At 43.8% G+C, this 25,630-nt stretch overlaps 1 protein-coding gene across 2 annotated transcripts in view; it reads right to left on the bottom strand.

The window, feature by feature from the left end:
- EXT2 (exostosin glycosyltransferase 2) overlaps window positions 1–25,630 on the bottom strand; it is a 110,117-nt gene that overhangs the window by 26,507 nt on the left and 57,980 nt on the right. For both annotated transcript variants that reach the window (XM_024214540.3, XM_024214549.3), the window contains one exon: window positions 2,914–3,080. In XM_024214540.3, the coding sequence (XP_024070308.1) occupies window positions 2,914–3,080 (167 nt within the window). The remainder of the gene's footprint in view (window positions 1–2,913; window positions 3,081–25,630) is intronic.

Genomic DNA, 25,630 nt, shown 5'->3' with positions numbered 1-25,630 from the left:
CGCTATGTCCAGGGAGGCCTGCAAGGAGGTCCTAGCCACCTTTTTACCTTCCTCCACTAGGGCCCCGAACTCCTCTCTCGAGTCCTGGGGGACCAACTCTTTAAATTTACCCATGGAATTCCATGAGTTGTAATTGTACCGACTCAAGAGCGCCTGTGGGTTTGTGGTTCTGAGCTGCAGACCCCCCGCTGAGTAAACCTTACGTCCAAACAAATCGAAGTGTTTGGCATCCTTCGATTTGGGCGCTGCCGCCTGCTGACCATGACGCTCTCTTGCGTTCACTGAGGAGACTACTAGTGAACACGGCGGAGGGTGTGTATAGAGGTACTCATGGTCTTTAGAGGGGACAAAGTACTTCCTCTCTACACCTCTGGCAGTGGGAGGAATGGAGGCCGGGGTTTGCCATATGGCATTAGCGTTAGCCTGAATCGTATGAATAATGGGCAACGCCACCCGGGTTGGGTCATCAGCCGAGAGGATGCTCCCCACCGGGTCCTCCACCTCCACTATCTCCTCAGCCTGTAGGTCCATGTTCCGTGCTACCCTACGTAACAAGTCTAGGCGGGCATGGAGGTCTATTGGAGGTGGGCCTGAGGCTGTTGTACCCGCCACCGCCTCATCTGGGGAGGATGAGGACGCCGCCTCAGGGGGTAAAGGATCCAGATGAGGGTCCGGCTCCAAGGGTCCCTGATGTGCAGGATCCCCTGTACCGGGGTCTGGAGCCTGCGTGGGTGTCGGCACAGGAGCCTCCATGCCCCCTGGGGGAGGACGGGAGATGGTGGCCTCAGGTACCCTGGGCTCAGAATGTGCCGAGCGAGAGGCCGCTGGTGGAGCCCCTTGAGCTTGGTGATATGCCCATGGGGTCCAGAAAGACCAATGTGCAAGGTCCTGTCTAGGGTCCTCTGCCCCCTCCTGCCAATGACCCAAGTCGTCTGCAGCCTGACCCTGAGCAGGGTATGCTGATCGGGAAGCCCCTTCCGACGAGCGAGACGCCGATCTTGAGGGCCAGGGCGGTGCCGAGCGTGATTGCAGGGGCTCGTCCTGGTACGGTGCTGAGTGGTGCCAGTCCACAGGCGAGCGGTCTCTGTGCGGTGCCGGTGAGCAGTACCGGGATTGAGAACGGTGCCGATGGCCATGCCGGTACCGGGATCCAGATCTGGATCACGAACACGAAGACCGTCTGTAGACTCGGTGCCAGGAGCGGCCTTGTGAACGGGAGCGGCGCTCATACCAGTGCCGGGAACTGCGTCTGGACTCCGACCGGTACCGATGCTCAGGTCGGTGGCGAGAAGTAGATCGGTGCCGGGAGGAAGATCTGGGCCGCGAGTACGACCGGCGCCGAGATGAAGATCAGTGCCGGGACTGCGAGCGGCGTCGGGACCTGCTCCGTGACCGGGAGCGGTGCCGCGAGTCCACGCTCGGAGATGGAGGGCGTATCAGGGCAGGCTTGCCCCTGGATTGCACCGTGCGAAGGGGATGCGGTGCCGCTGGCTGAGACGGTGCCGGCTCCGTGAGGGCGATGAGGTCTTTCGCCGTTGCAAAAGTCTCCGGCGTAGAAGGGAGACAGGGCTCAATCACCAGACGAGGCAGTGAGCCAGTCCGCACCGGACTCAACGGCCCTACACCCGGTGCCGGAGTCAACGGTGTTGACGATGCCTGCACTCTCTGGCGCTCCGAAGCCAGACGCGGTGCGGGGGGAGCCGGTGCGGGGGGAGCCGGTGCCTGTTGGACGGCAGCGTCCTGGGTGTTGCGGGGTCTTTTATGTCCCGGAGACAGGGAACGGCGCCAAGGGGCTTGCGGCGGACGCGGTGCCGAGGGAGGACGGTGCCGTGGGGCCTTATCCGCGTCTGCTCGCGGTGCAGTACCGGACGGCGCCGCTGGGGCGCTGCGCACCGAGGCGCTCGGTGCCGGAACTTGGCGCGCCGAAGGAAGATCTGGGCTAAGTGCCGCCTCTATAAGGAGCTGCTTAAGTCTAAAGTCCTGCTCCTTTTTGGTACTGGGCCTGAAAGCCTTGCAGATCTTACACTTGTCCGTCTGGTGAGACTCCCCTAAACACTTCAGACAAGAGTCGTGAGGGTCTCCCGTTGGCATAGGCTTAGCACAGGTCACGCACGGCTTAAAGCCAGGAGCCTTGGGCATGAGCCCGGCTGCGCGCCGGGGAAAAATGGGGGATAATAGCCCCCTTAACCCCCGCTAACTATTTATAACTACTCTACAAAACTATTAACAACAAACTTCTAATGTAAAAGTATATACTAACAACTATCTACAAGAATGAACAAGTAAAGCTAGGGAGAGTGGAGAACAGCTATGCCGCGCTCCACAGTTCCAACGACCGTCATGGGCGGCAAGAAGGAACTGAGGGGGCGCTGGGTCGGCTGGGGTATATATCCAGCACCATGAAGGCGCCACTCCAAGGGGCTCCACAGCCAACCCACCAGGTGTTGCTAGGGTAGAAAATTCTCCGACGATCGTGCACGCGGCGCGCGCACACCTAATTGGAATCGATATGAGCAAGCACTCAAAGAAGAACCTCTGTGACTTGTCATGTCAAGAGAAGTTACTGAAATTGAAGAGCCATAGACTCCATTCCCACCTAGCAGGGATTTCTTTTGTTTAAAGTATACAGAATTTTCTGGAGACTCATGGCACTGACAGACCATTTACAAGGTATTTACTGTTGGCTAAGAATTTTCCTATAGCTAAAAGGCTTTTCAAAAAGTTATGAGCCCCCAACCTTTTTTAGGCCAGATCCTCAGTGGGTGTAAATTGGCACTGATTTACTGAAGTCAATGGAGCTATGACGACTTATACCAGCTGATCATGTGGCCCTCTTCCCCATGCGATACTTATATATACACACAGTGTTAGGCAAATAGCATAACACAGTGAGGAAAAAACGAATCCTCTTACCTCATAACCAAACTGCAGTTCATCAGAGGTCAACATGATGATATCATCATCAATGGCCAAGACAGCCTCCGTTTCAATCTCATCATAGGGGAAGAAGCGGTTACTAAGCTTGTTTTCTGTGGTCTTCACAACCTTCAGTGGAACCCGAATCTTTGGCCATAGAGAGTCTGAGGAGAAACATTAAGAGAGAAAGAATTCACTATTAGATTTTGATTCTTATTAAGACTGAATCCCATCCTCAGCTTGATTTTTCCCCTCAGTATTCTAACCCCTCACAAAAGGTTGTGGGTGTTTGATTTATACAGTAACTCCTCACTTAAAGTCGTCCCGGTTAACGTTGTTTCGTTGCTGATTAATTAGGGAACATGCTGGTTTAAAGTTGTGCAATGCTCCCTTATAATGTCGTTTGGCAGCTGCCTGCTTTGTCCATTGCTTGCAGGAAGAGCAGCCCATTGCACCTAGCTGGTGGGAGCTTGGAACCAGGGTGGACCGGCAGCCCCCCGTCAGCTCCCCGCTCCACAAAGTTCCCTGTGCAGCAGCCACCCAGCAGGCTAGCAATTGCCTGGCAGTTCAGCTGTCCTTCCCCCACTGGCATGTGCTGCTCCTGACCTCTGCCTTGGAGCTGCTCCTGGGAGCCTCCTGCTTGCTGTGCGGGGGAGGTGGGGCGCTAATGTCAGGGTGTCCCTCTTTCCCCCTGCTTCTGCACCCCATTTACCCCATCTCCATGGTGGGGGGATGACAGGACAGGGCTCAGGACGGAGGGAGCTTCCTGGGAGCAGTTGCTGTCTCAACTTGATGATCTATTTAACAAGGCAGTTTACTTAGAGTGGGGTCAGTGTACTTAAAGGGGCAATGTGCATCTCTCTCTCTCTCACACACAGGGTGTGTGTCTCTGTCTGCCATGCTGTCTCCCCTCCCTCCATTTGTGCTGCCTTGTAGAGTGTGAGGCTACATTAACAACAATGGGTTAACCCTTGACGGCTCAGCCAAAAGCTAGTTAATCATTTAGCAGTAAGGCATTCCCTGGGAAATATCCCACCCTCTTACTCCACCACCTCAACCAAGCTTCACAATCATCTTCGCTGTGTACAGTATTAAATTGTTTGTTTAAAATTATAGTGTGTGTGTGTGTGTGTGTGTGTGTGTGTGTGTGTGTGTGTGTGTTTTGTCTGGTGAAAAACATTTCCCTGGAACCTAACCTCCCACATTTACATTAATTCTTATGAGGAAATTGGATTCGCTTAACATAGTTTTGCTTAAAGTCACATTTTTCAGGAACATAACTACAACGTTAAGCAAGGAGTTACTGTATCTTATTTTCAACTAGGCAAAAATAGCAACCAGAGAGATAACCTGTTATATTTCCACAATGCAATTAAGATCTTTACAAACATATATACACAGGGGTTACTAGGCCTATCACTGAAATGCAGCCACCACTAGCGCAGTATGTGGGAACTGTTTAACAGGACATAGCAATACTATGTGACAGCTTAAGACAGGAAGCAAATAAGAATATTTTATCCAATTGAAACTGTAGGGAGAATTGAGGGAGGCAGAAAGTAATCACCTGTTCAGAATCTGTTCAGGTCATAAAGAATTTGAAGGGGAGTTTACTCTTCACAACTCCAACAGAGCTAAATACTAAATGCATCAGAGAAAAACAGAGATCGCTAAAAAGTTCATTGCCATTAATGGTTATAGATTGAATTATCACATATGAGAAAATTAATTTATGGGGGGGGGTTCTTCTGAAAAATCTACGGTATCAGGATTAAACCAAGCTAAAAAAAGAATTCTACAAGTACACCTTATTACATGAACTATGACAAATTATACACAATAGTTTAACTTGTAATAAAGTATACATATGCAAATGGAGCATGTCAACTTTGCCATGAGAATATTACAGTTTGGGTTTCTGTGCTTAAATTTGGTAATTGAAACAACTGCATTAACACTTATTTGCAGTTAAAATATATTACAACATGCTACACATGCATCTATTGTTGCAAAACATTGTATTCTATTCTATCAGAGACATAGCTTGAGTAATTAAAAATATTGTAATAAGCACAAAGTAATAGAGCTAAGATTTCAATATTAAGCATCAACTCTTCATTTTCTAAATCTGCATGTTTAAAAACAATCTTTCTAATGCAAAAGGTTAACAATGGTGGCTATTGCAAAATTGATGGTTCGCAACAGTATCAAATTATCTAAAAGCTTTTTAAAATAAAGTAAAAAAAACCAGAGCTAACCTTGCCTACTCCACAACCCAGCCAACACTGGTTGGCTGATCTCTTGTAGTCACAGTTGTTTTTTAGGACAATTGGAATGAGGAGAGGGTAGTGACCTCATGAAGAAGGGTGCATAAGAGAAAGTGTAGAAGATGATACAGATATTTGTGGGATAACAGACAATTGGACATTGAAGATTGGTATTAATGGTGGAGTGGATTATGCAAGGAAGTAACAAGATACAAGAGCATTAAAAGTAGGGAGGCACATGTTAAATGTATTAAGAACTGGCTAACTGACTCATAAGGTCCACGGGGAATCATAATTGAATGTGGATGCATCTAACAGGGTACTGCAGGGACTGGTAGTAGTCTTGACGTTATTCAACATTTTCAGTGACCTCAAAGCAAATATAAAATCGCTGCTGATAAAATCTGTAGATGGCACAAAGACTGGCAGAACAGTAAATAATGATGAGGACAGGGCAGCCATACAGAGTGACATACGTTTCTTGGTAAGATAGGCCTATTCAAAATAATTGTATTTGGCTCTATTAAAACACATCCAAGTTATACATCCAAGAACAAGGAATGTAGTCCATAGCTACATAACAGGTGTCAAGGCTGTATCCCCACTTTGAACTTTAGGGTACAAATGTAGGGGCCTGCATGAAAACTTCTAAGCTTATCTACCAGCTTAGCTTTGGTCCGCTGCCACCATCACAAGAATTCCCTCCCTGGGAAGCCTTGAGAAACCTTTCACCAATTCCCTGGTGAACACAGATCCAAACCCCCTTGGATCTTAAAACAAGGAGAAATTAACCATCCCCCCTCCTTCCTCCCACCCTCCTTTCACCAACTCCTGGTGAATACAGATCCAAACCCCCTTGGATCTTAAAACAAGGAGAAATCAATCTGGTTCTTAAAAAAGAAGGCTTTTAATTAAAGAAAAAGGTAAAAATCATCTCTGTAAAATCAGTATGGAAAATACTTTACAGGGTAATCAAACTTAAAGAGCTCAGAGGACCCCCCTCTGTCTTAGGTTCAAAGTACAGCAAACAAAGATACACACTCTGGTAAAAAGGTACATTTACAAGTTGAGAAAACAAAGTAAATCTAAGACGCCTTGCCTGTCTTTTTACTTACAAGTTTGAAATAGGAGAGACTTGTTTAGAAAGATGGGGAGAACCTGGATTGATGTCTGGTCCCTCTCAGTCCCAAGAGCGAACCACCCCTTAAAACAAAGAGCACACACAAAAGCCTTTCCCCCCCCCCCAAGATTTGAAAGTATCTTGCCCCCTTATTGGTCCTTCGGGTCAGGTGTCAGCCAGGTTACCCGAGCCTCTTAACCCTTTACAGGTAAAAGGATTTGGAGTCTCTGTACACAGAGAGCTGTTACCCTTCCCTTTATAGTTATGACGCCCCCCAAATCACAGATAGTGTTGGACGTTCGGTTCCACACTGGCTGTGATTTCTTCCTGGAGTTCTAGGAGAAAACAGAGTTAATAAGACACATGTATCTTTAGACATACTACTGATTATATAAAAACTAACAATATGTTTCATTCCAAGAACAATTGTTAACCAGTTAACTCTGGGAAACTTTCCCGGGAGAGTGCATCAGCCACTTTGTTAGAAGCTCCCGAAATGTGTTGTATTTCAAAATCAAAATCTTGGAGAGCTAAACTCCACCGAAGAAGTTTTTTGTTATTTCCCTTGGCGGTATGAAGCCACTGTAGCGCAGCATGGTCTGTTTGTAGTTGGAAACGCCGTCCCCAAACATATGGCGTAGCTTTTCCAGCGCGTACACAATGGCGTAGCATTCCTTTTCGCTGATTGACCAGTGACTTTCCCTCTCAGACAGTTTTTTGCTGAGAAACATGACAGGATGGAATTCTTGATCCGGTCCTTCCTGCATTAAAACTGCTCCCACGCCTCGCTCGGAAGCATCTGTGGTTACTAGGAACGGTTTGTCAAAGTCTGGGGCCCTTAGCACAGGGTCAGACATGAGTGTTGCCTTAAGCTGATTAAAGGCCTTTTGACACTTATCAGTCCACTGAACTGCATTTGGCTGTTTCTTTCTGGTTAGGTCTGTCAGCGGGGCGGCGATTTGGCTGTAGTGTGGTACAAATCGCCTATAATATCCGGCCAAGCCTAAGACGGATTGGACCTGTTTCTTTGACTTCGGAACCGGCCACTTTTGGATAGCATCCACTTTGTCCTGTAGGGGATTTATAGTTCCTTGACCCACCTGGTGCCCCAGGTACGTCACTCTGTTTTGGCCTATTTGACACTTTTTAGCCTTAACAGTTAGTCCTGCCTGTCGGATGCGCTCGAAGACTTTTTCCAGGTGCTCCAGGTGTTCTGTCCATGAATCAGAAAAAATGGCCACATCATCGAGGTAGGCAACTGCAGATTCTCCCAATCCCGCTAAGAGACCATCTACAAGTCTTTGGAAGGTGGCGGGTGCATTTCGCAACCCGAAAGGGAGTACATTGAATTCATACACCCCTGCCTGGGTGACGAAGGCGGACCTTTCCTTAGCGGGTTCATCTAGTGGTACTTGCCAGTACCCTTTGGTTAAGTCTAAAGTAGAGATGAATTGGGCATGTCCCAATTTTTCCAATAGCTCATCTGTGCGTGGCATTGGATAGTTGTCAGGACGAGTTACAGCATTTAGCTTACGGTAGTCCACGCAAAAGCGTATTTCCCCATCTGGTTTGGGAACTAGAACCACTGGAGATGCCCATGCACTGGTAGAGGGGCGGATTATACCCATCTGTAGCATGTCCTGGATCTCCCTTTGTATAGCAGTTTGGGCATGAGGTGACTCCCGGTAGGGTGGGGTTCTAATTGGGTGAGCATTACCTGTGTCAATGGAGTGGTACGCCCGTTCGGTCCGTCCTGGAGTGGCTGAGAAAATCGGTGCAAAGCTTGTGCACAGCTCCTTGATCTGCTGTCGCTGCAGACGTCCCAGGGTCGTGGAGAGGTGCACCTCTTCCACGCCACCATTTCTTTTTCCTTCGTAGTAGACACCTGCAGGCCACTCCGCGTCATCTGTTTCCTGGGCTGTAAACTGGCAAACGTTTAATTCTCTGGAATAAAAGGGCTTAAGAGAATTAACATGGTATACCTTAGGCTTTATGTTGGAGGTGGGGGAGGCTATGAGATAGTTAACAGCTCCTAGGCGCTCCTGGACCGTGAATGGTCCTTCCCACGACGCTTCCATTTTATGGGCCTGGAGCGCCTTTAAGACCATGACTTGGTCTCCTACTTTGAAGGACCGTTCTCTGGAATGTTTATCATACCAGGCCTTTTGCTCTTCCTGAGCATCCTTTAGGTTTTCTTTAGCAAGGGCTAAAGAGTGTCGGAGGGTGTTTTGTAGGTTGCTTACAAAGTCTAGAATGTTAGTTCCTGGAGAAGGCGTAAACCCCTCCCATTGCTGCTTCACCAACTGTAATGGCCCCTTAACCTCGCGGCCATACACAAGTTCAAATGGTGAAAACCCTAAACTGGGATGTGGTACAACCCTGTAGGCAAAAAGCAACTGCTGCAACACTAGGTCCCAATCATTGGAGTGTTCATTTACGAATTTACGTATCATGGCCCCCAAAGTTCCATTAAACCTCTCCACCAGACCATTGGTTTGATGGTGATGAGGGGTGGCAACCAAGTGATTCACCCCATGAGCTTCCCACAGGTTTTTCATGTTCCCTGCCAGGAAATTAGTTCCCGAATCTGTAAGGATGTCGGAGGGCCAACCTACCCTGGCAAAAATGTCTGCTAATGCCTGGCACACACTTTTAGTCTTGGTGTTGCTTAAGGGTACAGCTTCCGGCCATCGGGTAGCAAAATCCATGAAAGTCAGTACGTACTGCTTTCCTCTGGGTGTCTTCTTTGGGAAAGGACCCAGAATATCCACAGCTACTCGCTGAAATGGGACCTCAATTATGGGTAGTGGCTGGAGAGGGGCTTTAACCTGGTCTTGGGGCTTTCCCACTCGTTGGCACACCTCACAAGACCGGACATAATTAGCAACGTCCTTGCCCATTCCCTCCCAGTGGAAGGACTTCCCCAACCGGTCTTTGGTTCTGTTCACCCCAGAATGGCCACTGGGATGATCATGGGCTAAGCTCAAGAGCTTTACCCGATACTTAGTGGGAACTACCAACTGTCTTTGAGGATGCCAGTCTTCCTGGTGCCCACCAGAAAGAGTCTCCTTGTATAAAAGTCCTTTTTCTACAACAAACCGGGATCGGTTAGAAGAGCTGAGAGGCGGTGGGGTGCTCCGTGCCGCCGCCCAAGCTTTCTGAAGGCTGTCATCTGCTTCCTGCTCGGCCTGGAACTGCTCCCTTGATGCTGGAGACATCAGTTCCTCCTTGGACTGTGGACTGGGGCTTGGTCCCTCTGGAAGCGATGCAGGTGCTGGGGCTGTTTCCATTGACTGTGAACCGCTGTCCGCTGGTGCACTATGTGGTATCTCAGGCTCTGGCTGAGCCTCTTGGGTAGGGTTATCTGCTGCTTCCGCCAGTTCAGGCTTGCTGGTGCCCTCTGGCATTGGAGTTGTAGACGGGTTTGCAAGCGCTGGACTCCGTGCCGGCAATGGTTCTGGTGCTGGTTGCGTTGCCAGTTCCGGTTCTGGGACTGGCTTTGGCTGGGTCTCTGGGATTGGATCCACTACGGCTGTTGCAGTCGTTGGCAGGGGATCCGGTTCCACCACCTGTGTTTGGGTCTCCGGTAACACCGACGGGGCTCTGGTGGACGGCTCAGGAACAGGGATGGGGGTGAAAGCTTGCTTAGCCTGGCTGCGGGTGACTATTCCCATCCTCTTGGCTAGCTTCACATGGTTGGCCAAGTCTTCCCCCAGCAGCATGGGGATTGGATACTTGTCATAGACTGCAAAAGTCCACATTCCTGCCCAGCCCTTGTACTGGACATGCAACTGGGCTGTAGGCAAGGTTACAGACTGTGACACGAAGGGTTGAATTGTCACTGTAGCCTCCGGGTTGATGAGTTTGGGGTCCACTAGGGATTGGTGGATAGTTGACACTTGTGCCCCAGTGTCCCTCCAAGCGATAACCTTCTTTCCGCCCACTCTCAAGGTTTCCCTTCGCTCCGAGGGTATGAGAGAGGCATCTGGGTCTGGGGATCTTTGGTGTGATTGTGGTGTAATGAACTGTAATCGGTTGGGGTTCTTGGGGGCAGTGAGCCTTTATATGTCCCAGTTCATTACATTTAAAACATCGCCCTGCTAAGGTATCACCGGGGCGATGTTGGTTGGTGGAGACTGGTGTGGTGGGGTGAGAAGGCGTCTGGAGTTTCTCTTGGGATGTGGGTGGGGCCTTGGGTTGTCCCCGGTGGTAAGGTTTTGTTTCTGCTTGCCCCTTCTGATATTTGCTCCAACTACTACTAGTTTTTTTCTTTTCTGCCACCTCCACCCATTTGGCTCCAATCTCCCCCGCCTCGGTTACAGTTTTGGGCTTCCCATCTAGGATGTACCTTTCTATTTCCTCAGGAACACCCTCTAAAAACTGTTCCATTTTTATTAGGGAAACCAGATCTTGCAGAGATTTAACATTTGCTCCTGATATCCAGGCATCCCAATTTTTCCCAATGTGGTAGGCATGTCGGGTAAATGACACATCGGGTTTCCACCTTAGGGCTCTGAACCACCGACGGGCATGCTCAGGTGTTAGCCCCATTCTGATTCTGGCCTTGTTTTTAAAAAGTTCATAACTGTTCATGTGTTCCTTAGGCATTTCAGCCGCCACCTCTGCTAAGGGTCCACTGAGCTGCGGCCTCAGCTCTACCATGTACTGGGTTGGAGGGATGTTGTATCCAAGGCAGGCCCTTTCAAAATTTTCTAAGAAGGCCTCAGTATCATCGCCTGCCTTGTAGGTAGGGAATTTCCTGGGATGGGAAGTGGTACCTGGAGAGGAGTTGTTAGGATGGTCTGATGCACCCTGCCTAGTCCTTGCTGCTTCCAGTTCTATCTCTTTTTCTTTCAGCTCCATCTCTCTTTTATAGGCCTCCTGTTTGGCTTTTTCTTCTCTTTCATGGGCCTCCTGTTTGGCTTTTTCCAGCTCCATCTCTCTCTTGTGGGCCCCCTCTTTGGCTTTCTCTTCTCTGTCTCTCAGCTCTATCTCTTTTTCTTTCAGCTCCATAGCTCTCTTGTGGGCCTCCTCTTTAGCTTTTTCTTCTTTGGTAGTCATTTTCCTGGTTTTCTTGTGCTGGGTCACACCCCTCTGCAGTTGACTGAAACTGGGATGTACTTAGCTCTGGCTGCTGCTGAGTTAACAGAGACTTTCTAACAAGCTACTCCCGAGGATGTAAAAAGAAAAAAAAAAAAACAATTCAACTTGTAAATTATCTTTACCAGTCAGTCAAAGTTTGCTCCCTTTGAACCCTTCTCTTAACAAAGGACCGCGTTAAAAAAAACTTAACACCTCTGCCTTCAGGCAAGGAGAGATAAGATATGCATCTACCTTCAGCTCTGCTCTCCAAGCAGCTAGAAGGAAAAAAAAATCTCTTACTGGCTTTTGGGTCTAAAACGATCCCACCGCTCCCACCATGTCAAGGCTGTATCCCCACTTTGAACTTTAGGGTACAAATGTAGGGGCCTGCATGAAAACTTCTAAGCTTATCTACCAGCTTAGCTTTGGTCCGCTGCCACCATCACAAGAATTTAAAACACAAGTTATACATCCAAGAACAAGGAATGTAGTCCATAGCTACATAACAGGAGACTCTGTCTGGGAAAGCAGTGACTCGGAAAAGGATTTAGGGATCACAATCGACAAGCAACTCCCAGTGCAATGCTGTGGCAAAAAAAGCCCAATGTGATCTTTGGATATCTAAAGAGTAGAGTAGTGAGTAAAAGCAGGGAGTTGACTTTACCTCTGTATAGGGCATTTATAGATTCCAAAGACAGAAGGGACCAGTGTTATCATATAGTCTGACCTCCTGTATGGCACAGGCCACAGAACATCTCCAAAATAATTCCTAGAGCAGAGCTTTTAGGAAAAAAAAATCCAATCTTGATTTCAAAATTATCAGTGATGGAGAATCCACTACAACCTTTTGTAAATTAGTTTCAATGGTTAATTACCCTCACTGTTAAAAATGCATGCCTTACTTCCCACCTGAATTTATCTAGCTTCAATTTCCAGCCTTTGGACTGTGTTATACTTTTTGGGTGAGACCAACATTGGAAGTTCTAGCATACACATTTTTAAAAGGCTGTGAAAAAACTGAAGCAGCTGTAGAAAATAGCCACAAAAGTGATTAGAAGGCTGGAGAAAATGCCTTAACACAGTGGCATACTTAAAGAACGCAATCTGTTTAGTTTATCAAAAAGAGAGATGACTTGATTACATTGTATAAGTCCCTTCATGTGCAGAAAAGACTGGTACAAAGGAGCTCTTCAACTGAGAGAAGAAAACATAAAAAGAACCAATTTCTGGAAGCTGATGCCAGACAAATTAAAAAAAATATATATATATTGTACCTTATTTCTAACAGTGAGGGTGATTAACCACTGGAACAAACTACCAAGACAAGTGGTGGATTCTCCACCTTTTGAAGTCTTCAAATCAAGACTGGATGTCATCAGCAGTGACAATGAATGCGGTGGGGAGGGATGTACAAATTATACATGCACACATTCCCAACTCTGTAGAAGTCCAGAATCAGCCCCCAGAGTTGAGTTCCAGCTCTGCTTCTTTTTACGACTTGCAAGTAAACAGACATTCACCCTTTTCCCACTGTCAGTCCATTATGAGTTCAGAACCTAATTAAAGAGCAGAGACACTGTAATACTGTTAGTTCCACAGGGGAACACTCACACAAGTGGAGCTTGCTGCTGTGGGTGAATGTGCATGTTCTCACTGCCAGCTAGGGCTCTCAAACTTTATGGCTGATACAATACTCAAAAAACTCCCAGAGCTTTGCACAGTTCATAAGCACTGGCGTCCAAACACAAGACTACTTTACTGGGAAAACAAAACCCTCTTTCCAAACCACACTGAAGAATCTTCAGGAGCAGGTTTTTCTTGGAAAGATATTTTGGAAGGAGGGGGTTGGCATGTGTGAGTGGCCAAAAGAAAGGAGAAGCAATAGCATGATATTTACTGGAAATATGATTATTTCAGATTCCTACCCTGAGGTGGTTCTTGAGAGACTGTAAAACAAACAAACAAACACAAACACTTCAGAAAATTCATTTTCATCTGGGTGGTTTTGTGGGACCCATGCTCTGCCTTTGCCACACAAGTGGTTTACATCTGATTCCAGTCTCTCTCCCTCCTTGTATTGGAAGGCAGTGAGATTAACACTAGTGGGTGCTCGAATGACTTGCAACACTCAGTTTGTCAGCACCACAGCTCAATCTGCAGACTCCAAAGTAAGTTACAACCAGTCATCAGCTGAAAGGAGGCAGCAAGTGACTTGGGGTCTCAAAGCTATGGAGGATAAAGTAATATGGGGGAAATGAAAGAATCCAGGGGGCTCGGAGAGTAGGTGAAGAATTCATCTATATGAACTTTTTATATCCCTGAATAGCAATCAAACTGTGTTCACACTCATCCAGCACTACATACTACAGTGCTAAACAAAAGCTACTGGCTCTCAGCCATTCAGGTCATCGGTAATTAAGCATGCGAAAGCTGCATTGTTCTGACCAGAAACAGTTTTAGGAAATCCTTTGTCATAGTTAGATTCCAGTCAAAGCCCTTGAAGCAAGCAAATTCTAGATTTCACTTTGCATTTGTAAAAACAACAGAAACAGAGTTGCTATTATTTAATGAATAGAAGACTAATAATTTTTCCATGGCAATTATTAGTATTTTAATACAAATTCTCAGAACAACAGATGATTTCTGCACAGCTTAGAGCAAGGTTCTGTCTAAGCAAATATGGAATAAAGTTGTATTGATTACTTTCTCTATTTAGGTTAGTAAGGAAGATGGACGTTTTAAAACAACTCTCGCCTTGCTTGCTCTCCATGCTAGTAGATGATCCAACTGATTTGAGCAGAGTGCTGGGTCTCTAATCCTAACCATTATCACCATGACTTACAACACAGTGCAAGAAAACTTCCTCCATTCACCCATTGCTAATCTCAGGTTCTTTTAAAAGGAAAAAGTCATTGAAATTCAATGTCTGATTCAGCACTGAGAACATTTATTTTCCCTAGTAATGTTCAATAAAAACTCCATACATTTTTCATTTTACTAGTCATCCTAACATCAGGAGATAGCAAGCTTTAATAGTTGGAACCATTTATCAGGAGCTAGGACTCTAATGTTCTATTCACAGCTCTGCTACCCATTTACTTTCTAATGTGTAAGTCACTTACACCTCTGCTTCCTTTTATCTATAATCATATGCATCTACCTCACAAAGGTGGTGTAAGGTTTAATGTTTGTAAAACACTTTGAGATCTTTTAGAAGAAACATACCTGTGTATATGAATGGGGTAATACCAATTTAAATAGTTTGTGAGCCAACTAAAGGCCCCTGACTGTCTTCTATGTTTCGGAAGCCACCAGAATCTTGCTAGAGCAGCAGCGTGTATTTGTAACTAGTCCTTAAATGTTCCATACACTTAGGTTATTTGTATCTCCTTGTGTGGTTCCTTCATATTACATATGTTGTGTAAAAACTAAAAGACAACACTGCAGAAGGACAAAGTTAATACTGTCTACCCCATCCACCCTTTTAGTCCAAGGTATCCACCAAATAAACAATGGTGGAGGTGATACTAATGTCTAAATAAGCCAATCTCAACACAATTAAAAAATATAGTGTAGAGCAGCATTTTGGGCTGATGGCACTATGTAATACCATGAATAAATGAAATTGCAGCACAAAGTAATAGCCACAGCGATGACCATCCAAAGTAAACACCCTCCAAAGTCATAGGCTTGGGAACAAACATGGGGGGTGCTGGAGGGGAGAGGTTCTTCTTCTGCCTAAAACTAACATGATGAAAACTTGTTGGAAACTTCTATCACATGCTGTATGTATTTTCTTAAACTTCAAAACCAGTAATTTAGACTTAAATGCGAGCAAAAAGGGAGGAGGGAAGTATTTGATAGGATGGAGAGAATTTAAAAAAAACATTTCTGCCTACACAAATATTCCAGCAGCAGACACTTAGACCACAATATTTATTTTAGTAAATGCAGAGCGAGTGAAAAACATCACTTTCTCCTATAATATTTCAAAGCTTTAAACCATTTTTTATTAATACCGTACACGTAAAGTCATGGTTGTCTGCTGGCACTACAGCTAGGCTGACAACCCATTTACATACAGTTCATATCCTATGCGGTCAAAAGTGACTGTAAGACCAGGATCAGAGAGATGTGTTTAAAGGGGCAGTGAAAAGGGGTTACGTTCAAAATTAGACATGTTTTTAAATGGTTATCAGCCAGGGGATTTCTTCTCAATTTTGTTTCAAAACAAAAATCCACCACTCTTGCCAAGAAATTAAATACAAACGCCACTAAAATTTCATGTGGTCTTCAAAAGATTTTTTTTTTTTTTGCTATTAGTGCATTCTTCTGCAGCTGCAATTAAATTCTATTCCTAGAACATTGCTCATGACATGGGTTCAAAGGCAAGGAACCGGGATCTTGTTTTCCTGTGTCATCAAAAAGCATGTCATCTAACACTACACTGGGACATAGGCTTAGCAGTGACTGAATCATCATTGCCACTACTTGTAAGCACCTTGGTTTTGGGGGGGAGCAGGGAGAGCGCGTCTTCCATTCAAGTACTGGAAGACCCCAAGCTAAGCTTACTTTACAGAATCTAATAAGATCACAGCTCAAGATGGAAGATTGCAGATCTTAAAATCCAAATCAATGCTTTCCCCCCTAACTTTTTATTATTAATAGGGCTGTCAGGCGATTAAAAAAAATTAATCATGATTAATTGTACTGTTAAACAATAACAGAATACCATTTATTTAAATATTTTTGATGTTTTCTACATTTTCAAATATATTGATTTTAATTACAACACAGAATACAAAGTGTACAGTGCTCACTTTAATAAAAAATATTTTCACTGTAAAAAAACAAAATAGTATTTTTCAATTCACCTAATACAAGTACTGTAGTGCAATTTCTTTATTATGGAAATTGAACTTACAAATGTAGAATAATCTACAAAAAATAACTGCATCCAAAATTAGAACTATGTAAAACTTTAGAGCCTACAAGTCCACTCAGTCCCATTTCTTGTTCAACCAATCGCTCAGACAAACAAGATTTTTTACATTTGCAGGAGATAATGCTGTCGTCTTCTAGTTCACGTCACCTGAAAGTGAGAACAGGCGTTCACATGGCACTGTTGCAGCTGACGTCGCACGATATTTACATACCAGGTATGCTAAAGATTCATATGTCCCTTCATGCTTCATCCACCATTCCAGAGGACATACGTCCATGCTGATGACAGGTTCTGCTCGATAACAATCCAAAGCAGTGAGGACTGACGCATGTTCATTTTCATAATCTGAGTCAGATGCCACCAGCAGAAGGTTGATTTTCTTTTTTGGTGGTTTGGGTTCTGTAGTTTCTGCATCGGAGTGTTGCTCTTTTAAGACTTCTGAAAGCATGCTCCACACCTCATCCCTCTCAGATTTTGGAAGGCACTTCAGATCCTTAAACCTTGGGTCAAGTACTGTAGCTATCTTTAGAAATCTCACATTGGTACCTTCTTTACATTTTTGTCAAATCTGCAGGGAAAGGGTTCTTAAAATGAACAACGTGCTGAGTCATCATCCGAGACTGCTAGAACATGAACCATATGGCAAAATGCAGCTAAAACAGAGTCGGAGACCTAAAATTCTCCCGCAAGGAGTTCAGTCACAAATTTAATTAACGCATTTTTTTTTTTTTTTTTTTTTTAAATCGAGCATCATCAGCGTGGAAGCATGTCCTTTGGAATGGTAGCTGAAGCATGAAGGGGCATACGAATGTTTAGTGTATCTGGCACGTAAATACCTTGCAATGCTGGCTACAAAACTCCCATGTGAACGCCTGTTCTTGCTTTATGGTAACATAAATAAGAAGTGAGCAGCATTATCTCCCTTAAATGTAAACAAACTTGTTTGTCTTAGCGAACGAGAAGTAGGACTGAGTGGACTCGTAGGCTCTAAAGTTTTACATTGTTTTGTTTTTGAGTGCAGTTATGTAACAAAAAGCCCTACATTTGTAAGTTGCATTTTCAGGATAAAGAGATTGCACTACAGTACTTGTATGAGGTGAAGTGCAAATACTATTTCTTTTATCGTTTTTACAGCGCAAATATTTGTAATCAAAAATAATATAAAGTGAGCAGTGTACACTTTGTATTCTGTGTTGTAACTGAAATCAGTATATTTGAAAATGTAGAAAAACATCCAAAAATATTTAATAAATTTCAATTGGTATTCTATTGTTTAACAGTGTGATTAAAACTGCGATTAATCATGATTAATTTTTTTATCACGATTAATTTTTTTGAGTTAATCGCGTGAATTAACTGTGATGAATCGACAGCCCTATTTATTATTATTATTATTCCAAACAAAAAATGCCAGAAGGGAGATGTTCTATTACAGGTAGAACATGGATCTAGAAGTAAGGGCTCCTGGTTCTTATCCCTGACTCTGATTCACTGGCATGGTTTTCATCATGTTAGTAATAGGCGGAAGAAGAATAATTCACTGTATGACCTTGCACACCAAACTTAACCTCTCTCTTACCTCACTATCTAAAATGGTAAAATGGGAATATAGCTCACAGGATGTGTTTTGCCAAGTGTTTTGAGATGCTCAGATGAAAAATGCTAAGTAAACAAAGTATGCAAAGTACTATACTTAAAGCAGTTTGCTCTTTTTGTACATTATAATTTGAGAGTTGTTTACATATTTTTAATTTCTTATTTTAAGGAAGACATGCCATCTTTCCAGTATTCACAGGGGTGCTGGAACAATTTATATAATGGGGATACTGAGAGCCATCGAATCAAACTATAAACCCTATACATAATGAAAACCACTTCAACCAAGCAGGGCCAGTGCAAGGAAGTTTCGCGCCCTAGGCGAAACTTCCACCTTGTGCCACTCCCCCACCCAGCTAACACCCCCCCCCCCCCCGCGGCAGCTAACCCCGCCCCCCCGCCCCCCCCCCCCCCCGGGGGGCCCCCCCTGCGGCAGCTACCCCCGCCCGCCACCCGGGGAGCCCCCCGCACGGCAGCTAACCCAGCCCGGGGAGCCTGCCCCAGCTCACATCCGCTCCGCCTCCTCCGCTGAGTACGCCGGCACCGCCCTAATTCTCCTCCCCTCCCAGGCTTGCAGCGCCAATTGGAGGAGAATTACAGCGGGGGCTGTGTGCTCAGCGGAGGAGGCAGAGTGGAGGTGATCTGGGGCAGGGAGCGGTTCCCCAGTGTGTCCCCCCCCCCCCGTTACTGAGGGCGGCCCTCCCCGCGCCCCCCTGCCCCAGCTCACCTCCACTCCACCTCCTTGCCTGAGCGGGCTTTTAGGCGCCCTCAACCACTAGGCGCCCGCCTAGCGCTTGCACCGGCCCTGCAACTGAGTATTCCCAGCACCTCTAGTTCCAGCACCTATGCTATTCAGACTAGAAATCATCTATATCATTGTTTTTCAAGTGCTACATCCACTTTTTCCTATTTCATATGAACAGGTCTGAGGGTAGCTAAAACTCCCTTACAGAAGTCACAGGTGATTTATATGGCAGTTACTAAGGTATGCTTAGTCATGCAACAACACTGAGTAGACAGTAGGTGATCACTTCATAGGAAGGGGGAGAAAATTTATGTGGATAGACACCATTAGCATGTATTTATTTAAAGGATTTATTTGGTTACGTTTAACCCATTTAAAATTAACATTTTCAACTGACTGACCAATTGCAAAATTTGGCATCCAATTAACTAATTATCAATCAATCAAGCCTCATTTTCAATTCTGAATAAACTGGATTAATCCCATGGCCTATTTTTAGTTTCTTGCACAGTTATAGAAACCATCAAAAAATAGGACACTGATTTTCTTTAGCCTCTGAAAATTGGCCTCCATAATTCTATGTGTTAAAAGGAGCACAAATTTATTTAAAAAACAAAAAAACAAAAACAAACAAACAAACAAAAAAAAAACCACACTGAAAAGTGATGCAAGTTCCCTGCCCATCCCAGAGCTCCTTGCAGCCTTCCTGACTCTGGTGAGTTTTGGGCAGAGGCAGGTGAGAACATAAAAGAAGAACAGCCATACTGGGTCATGCAGATGGTCCATCTAGCCAAGGACCCTGTCTTCTGACAGTAGCCAGTACCAGGTGCTTCAGAAGGAATTAACAGAACAGGGCAATTATCAAGTGATCCATCCCCTTTCCTCCTCTCCCAGCTTCTGGCAATCAGAGTCTATGGACACCCAGAGCATGGGGTTGCATCCCTGACCATCTTGGCTAATAGCCATTAATGGACTTATCCTCTATGGACTTATCTAATTATTTTTTGAGCCAAGTTATACTTTGGACTTCACAGCATCCCCTGGCAATGAGTTTCATAGGTTGACTGTGCATTGTGTGAAGAACTACTTCCTTTTGCTTGTTTTAAACCTGTCTATTAATTTCATTGGGTAACCACACCTGGTTAGTGTGTTATGTGAAATAGTAAACACTTCTTTATTTGCTTTTTCCACACCATTGATGATTTTAAAGACCACTATCATACCCTCCCTTAGTCACCTCTTTTCCATGCCGAAAAGTCCCAGAGTTTTTAATCTCTCCTCATATAGAAGCTGTTCTAACAGGCGGGAATACAAAGGGGAGAATACACACAAACGAGGAAGTTAGTTAAACAGAAATTAAAAGGTACAGTAACAAAAGTGAAATCCCTGAAAGCTGCATGGAAACTTTTTAAAGACACCATAATAGAGGCTCAACTTAAATGTATGTCCCAAATTAAAAAACATAGTAAGAGAACCAAAAAAGTGCCACCATGGCTAACCAAGAGAAGCAGTCAGAGACAAAAAAGCATCCTTTAAAAAGTGGAAGTTAAATCCTAGTGAGGAAAATATAAAGGAGCATAAACTCTGGCAAATGAAATGTAAAAATATAATTAGGAAGGCCAAAAAAGAATTGGAAGAACAGCTAGACAAAGACTCAAAAAGTATTAGCAAAAAAGAAAATTCAAGTACATCAGAAGCAGGAAGCCTGCTAAATAACCAGAGGGCCACTGGATGATCGAGATGCTAAACGAGCACTCAAGGACGATGAGGCCATTGCGGAGAAACTAAATGAATTCTTTGCATCAGTCTTCACAGCTGAGGATGTGAGGGAAATTCCCAAACCTGAGCCATTCTTTTTAGGTGACAAATTTGAGGAACTGTCCCAGACTGAGCTGTCAATAGAGGAGATTTTGGAACTAACTGATAAATTAAACAGTAATAAGTCACCAGGACCAGATGGTATCCACCCAAGACTTCCGAAGGAACTCAAATGTGAAATTGCAAATCTACTAACTGTAGTTTGTAACCTATCATTTAAATCAGCTTCTGTATGACTGGAGGATAGCTAATATGACACCGACTTTTAAAAGGGGCTCCAGAGGTGATCCTGGCAATTACAGGCTGGTAAGCCTGACTTCAGTACCGGGAAAACTGGTTGAAACTATAGAAAGAACAAAATTGTCAGACACATAGATGAACATAATTTGTTGGGGAAGAGTCAACATGGTTTTTGTAACAGGAAATCATGCCTCACCAATCTACTAGAATTCTTTGAGGGGGGTCAACAAGCATGTGGACAAGGGGGATCCAGTGGATATAGTGTATTTAGATTTTCAGAAAGCCTTTGACATGGTCCCTCACCAAAAGCTCTTATCCTATAACAGTTTACTTTGCGTAAGAGGGAAGGTCCTCTCATGAATTGGTAACTGGTTCAAAGATAGGAAACAAAGGGTAGCAATACATGGTCAGTTTTCAGAATGGAGAGAGGTAAATAGTGTTGTCCCTCAGGGGTCTGTACTGGAACCAGTCCTATTTAACATATTCATAAATGATCTGGAAAAAGGGGTAAACAGCAAGGTGGCAAAATTTGCAGATGATTCAAAACTACTCAAGATAGTTAAGTTCCAAGCAGACTGCGAAGAGTTACAAAAGGATCTCTCAAAACCGGGTGAGACTGGGCAACAAAATGGCAGATGAAATTCAATGTTGATAAATGCAAAGTAATGCACATTGGAAAACATAATCCCAACTATACATATAAAATGATGAGGTCTAAATTAGCTGTTACCATTCAAGAAAGATCTTGGAGTGATTGTGGATAGTTCTCTGAAAACATCCATTCAATGTGCAGCGGTAGTCAAAAAAGCTAACAGAATATTGAGAATCATTAAGAAAGGAATAGATAATAAGATAGAAAATATATTGCCTTTATATAAATCCATGGTACACCCACATCTTGAATACTGCGTGGAATTCTGGTCGCCCCATCTCAAAACAGATATATTGGAATTGGAAAAGGTTCAGAAAAGGGAAACAAAAATGATTAGGGGTATGGAAAGGCTTCCATAAGAGGAGAGATTAATAAGACTGGAACTTTTCAGCTTGGAAAAGAGACGACTAAGGGGGTATATGATAGAGGTCTATAAAATCATTACTGGTGTGGACAAAGTGAATAAGGAAGTGTTATTTACTCCTTCTCATAACACAAGAACTAGGGGTCACCAAATGAAAGTAATAAGCAGCAAGTTTAAAACAAAACAAGGTAGTATTTTTTCACACAACACAGTCAACCTGTGGAACTCCTTGCCAGAGGATTTGTGAAGGCCAAGACTATAACAGGGTTCAAAAAAGAACTAGATAAATTCATGGATGATAGGTCCATCAATGGCTATTAGCCAAGATGGGCAGGGATGGTGTCCCTAGCCTCTATTTGCCAAAAGCTGGGAATGGGCAACAATGGATGAATCACTTGATGATTATTTGTTCTGTTCATTCCCTCTGGGGCATCTGGCATTGGCCACTGTCAGAAGACAGGATACTGGGCTAAATGAATCTTTGGTCTGACCCACTATGGCCATTCTTATGTTACATGTCCTTATTCATTTTTGTTGCTTTTCTCTGTACCTTTTTCCATTCTAATATATCTTTTTTGAGATGGGGTGACCAGAACTGCATGCAGTATTCAAGATTCGGGCATACCATGTATTTATATATATTTTCTGTCTTATCTATCCATCCCTTTCCTAATGGTTCCTAACATCGTTAGCTTTTTTGACTGCTTCTGCACATTGAGCGGATGTTTTCAGAGAACTATCCACAATCACTCCAAGATCTCTTTCTTGAGTGGTAACACCTAATTTAGACTCCCTCATTTTGTATGTATAATTGGGATTATGTTTTTCAATGCGCATTTATCAACACTGAATTTCATCTGCCATTTTGATCCCCAGTCACTCAGTTTTGAGAGATCCCTTTGCAACTCTTCAGTCTGCTTTGCACTTAACTATCTTGAGTAGTTTTGTATCATCTGCAAATTTTGCCACATCACTGTTTGCCCCTTTTTTCAGATCATTTATGAATATGTTGAACTGCACTTGTCCCAGTAAAGATCTTTGGGGGACACCACTACTCACCGCTCTCCATTCTGAAAACTGACCATTTATTCCTACTCTTTGATTCCTGTGTTTTAACCAGGAGAGGACCTTCCCTCTTATCCCATGACTGCTTACTTTGCTTAAGAGCCTTTGTTTGGTGAGGGACCTCGTCAAAGGCCTTCTGAAAGTCCATACACACAATCTACACTGCATCACCATTGTCCACATATCTGTTGACCCCCTCAAAGAATTCTAATAGATTGGGGAGACATAATTTTCCGTTACAAAAGCTGTGTTTACTTTTCCCAAACAAATTGTGTTCATTGTATGTGTCTGATAATTCTGTTCTTCACTATAGTTTCAACCAATTTTCCTGATACTCAAGTTAGGTTTACCAGCCTGTAATTCTCAGGATTGCCTCAGGAGCCTTTTTAAAAATTGGTGTCACATTAGCTATCCTCCAGTCATCTGGTAGAGAAGCTAATTTAAATGATAGGCTACATACCATACTTGTTAGTGCTGCAATTTCAAGTCTGAGTTCCTTCAAAACTCTTGGGTGAATGTGATCTGGTCCTGGAGACTTATTACTGTTTAATTTATCAGTTAGTTCCAAAATCTCCTCTAGTAACATCTCAATCTGGGACAGTTCCTCAGAAGCATCATCAGTTGCAGTTTCACTATATCATTCTAACTAAACCAATCAAAGAGTTTGGGTCCCACATATCTGAGACGCCATCTGTCCCTGTATCACATGGCAGCAATTAAGATCAGCTTCAAATTCTTATATCGGGGCCAAAAAGCAGGACATTCTTGGTAGAGGCCCTTTGACTGGAATTCACTTTCAACCCTAGGTCTGACAGAGTCTGTAGTTGTTGACTTTTAGGATCCATTGTAAAGTTTATCTTTCTACTTAGGCTATTAATAATTTGGGGCCTGACTGGGGAGTATTCTAGTCTTTTGGGGATGAGGAGTTTTTAGTGAACATTATGGCATCTTCAATTTTGAAAATGTATTTTTATTCTGTATTTTTCATAAGCCTAGAGAACTCTGGTTCGGCTTCTATAAAGTCACATTTCATCCATTAACAGCATCTACAGGGATTTTAAAATTTGCATTTAATTTGACCCTTTTCTTTCCTAGATCGAGAAGAGAGAGTTCATTTTGCTTCTTTTTGACTGTTTAGTTATGTGATGTTCTGTGCAAATATAAAACCCTTGATTATACAACCCAGTCTCAAAGTGAGTGATAATTTTAAGCAGGAAAAGCATTTGGTATAGTTTTAATTTATAAAATTACTCTGGAGCAGACATGGGAAAGTAAAGAACAGTTAAGTGACATGCTTGTGTAGCACCACACTAGCCTTACCTCTGGAGACCTGGGTTCAAATCTGAATTTATTGCAAGTCATCACAAGGGAAAATTACTTTGATGTTTTCATCCCAGCCACCATTTATGCATATCGAAAAACCCACTGGCTCTGACAGCAGAAGCCCTGATTTGCCTTTGCACAGCAGACCCAGAAATGTGTCCCCTATATGGCAATGACCAGGAAATCCTGCATTTGATGCACTAGTACGTTAACTGTCCCAGCTTTACAATAACCAATTAAAAAAGAATAGCCATAAAAGTGCTGATACTACCGTAGGGTAATAAACTAGACCTTATCAGTGACAGTGGTGCACATTACAAACTTCAAACTCATTCCTTGCCCTAATCCATCAGAAACTTCCTGGATTTAATAGGCTATAAATGGCAGAAGCTTTGAAGTCCAAGGATTAGGATCGCTAATAGAGAAACTGAACGAGTGACTAAGTGCAGCCAAGGCCTGCTACCCCACTGAAGAGCCAGGTGGAACGCACTGCATGGATCTGTATTAAAACAAATTAAATTAACTTACTCAAACTGCTCTCTCCTCAGCTGCAGTCCAGGAGATTACATGGGTTATCAAAGTGTTAAAAATAAATGGACAAAGGGGGGGAGATAAGAGCCACATGAGGAAATATAATTTATTAAAACACATATTTACTACCATGAAAGACCTGTTTGAACCTAACAGCCCAATAACCAAAGCTCTCAAATGGGACCTATGATCATTAGGTTCATAGGCAAATGCATTCTTTTTGGAGATGATTTATGATTTAATAATATCTGAGGAAACATAAGGAAGACAGAAAATTAATATGCCTATAAAAAGAATTTACACCACTAAGATTATTAAAAATGATTATTAATATGAGATTTTTCAAATCAGTAGTTTGTTTCAATTCTCCCTTACCTTCCCTATAGGAAAGAATATATGGAAACAACCCATTTGGGGCAGAAATCAATATTTTTTGTTATATTCACGCTGTGTGGGTCTGGCTGGAGAATCTTGCCCGCATGCTCGGGGTTCTGCTGATCGCCATATTTGGGGTCGGGAAGGAATTTTCCTCCAGGGTAGATTGGCAGAGGCCCTGGAGGTTTTTCGCCTTCCTCCGCAGCATGGGGCAGGGGTCGCTTGCTGGAGGATTCTCTGCGACTTGAAGTCTTTAAATCATGATTTGGGGACTTCAACAGCTGAGTCAAGGGAGAGAATTATTCCAGGAGTGGGTGGGTCAACTTTTGTGGCCTGCATCATGCGGGAGGTCAGACTAGATGATCATAATGGTCCCTTCTGACCTTAAAGTCTATGAGTCTATGAGTGTGCAGTGTTTACTCTACTGGAGTAATAGCTCAACTACGTTATGAATTTGTTTTCAATAAAAACTTCAGAGTACACAAAAACAACACCTTCCATTTATATGCAACACTTTTAATCTCAAATGATTACCAACCACAATTAGATGTAAGAATCACTTCATTTGTCAGTGATGGGCAACCACATCTA

Source organism: Terrapene carolina, unplaced genomic scaffold (assembly GCF_002925995.2).
Source record: "Terrapene carolina triunguis isolate 2854851 unplaced genomic scaffold, T_m_triunguis-2.0 Scaffold96, whole genome shotgun sequence".
NCBI lineage: Eukaryota > Metazoa > Chordata > Testudines > Emydidae > Terrapene > Terrapene triunguis.
Note: the sequence above shows the minus strand (reverse complement) of the source record. Positions and strands in the feature narration are given on the sequence as shown.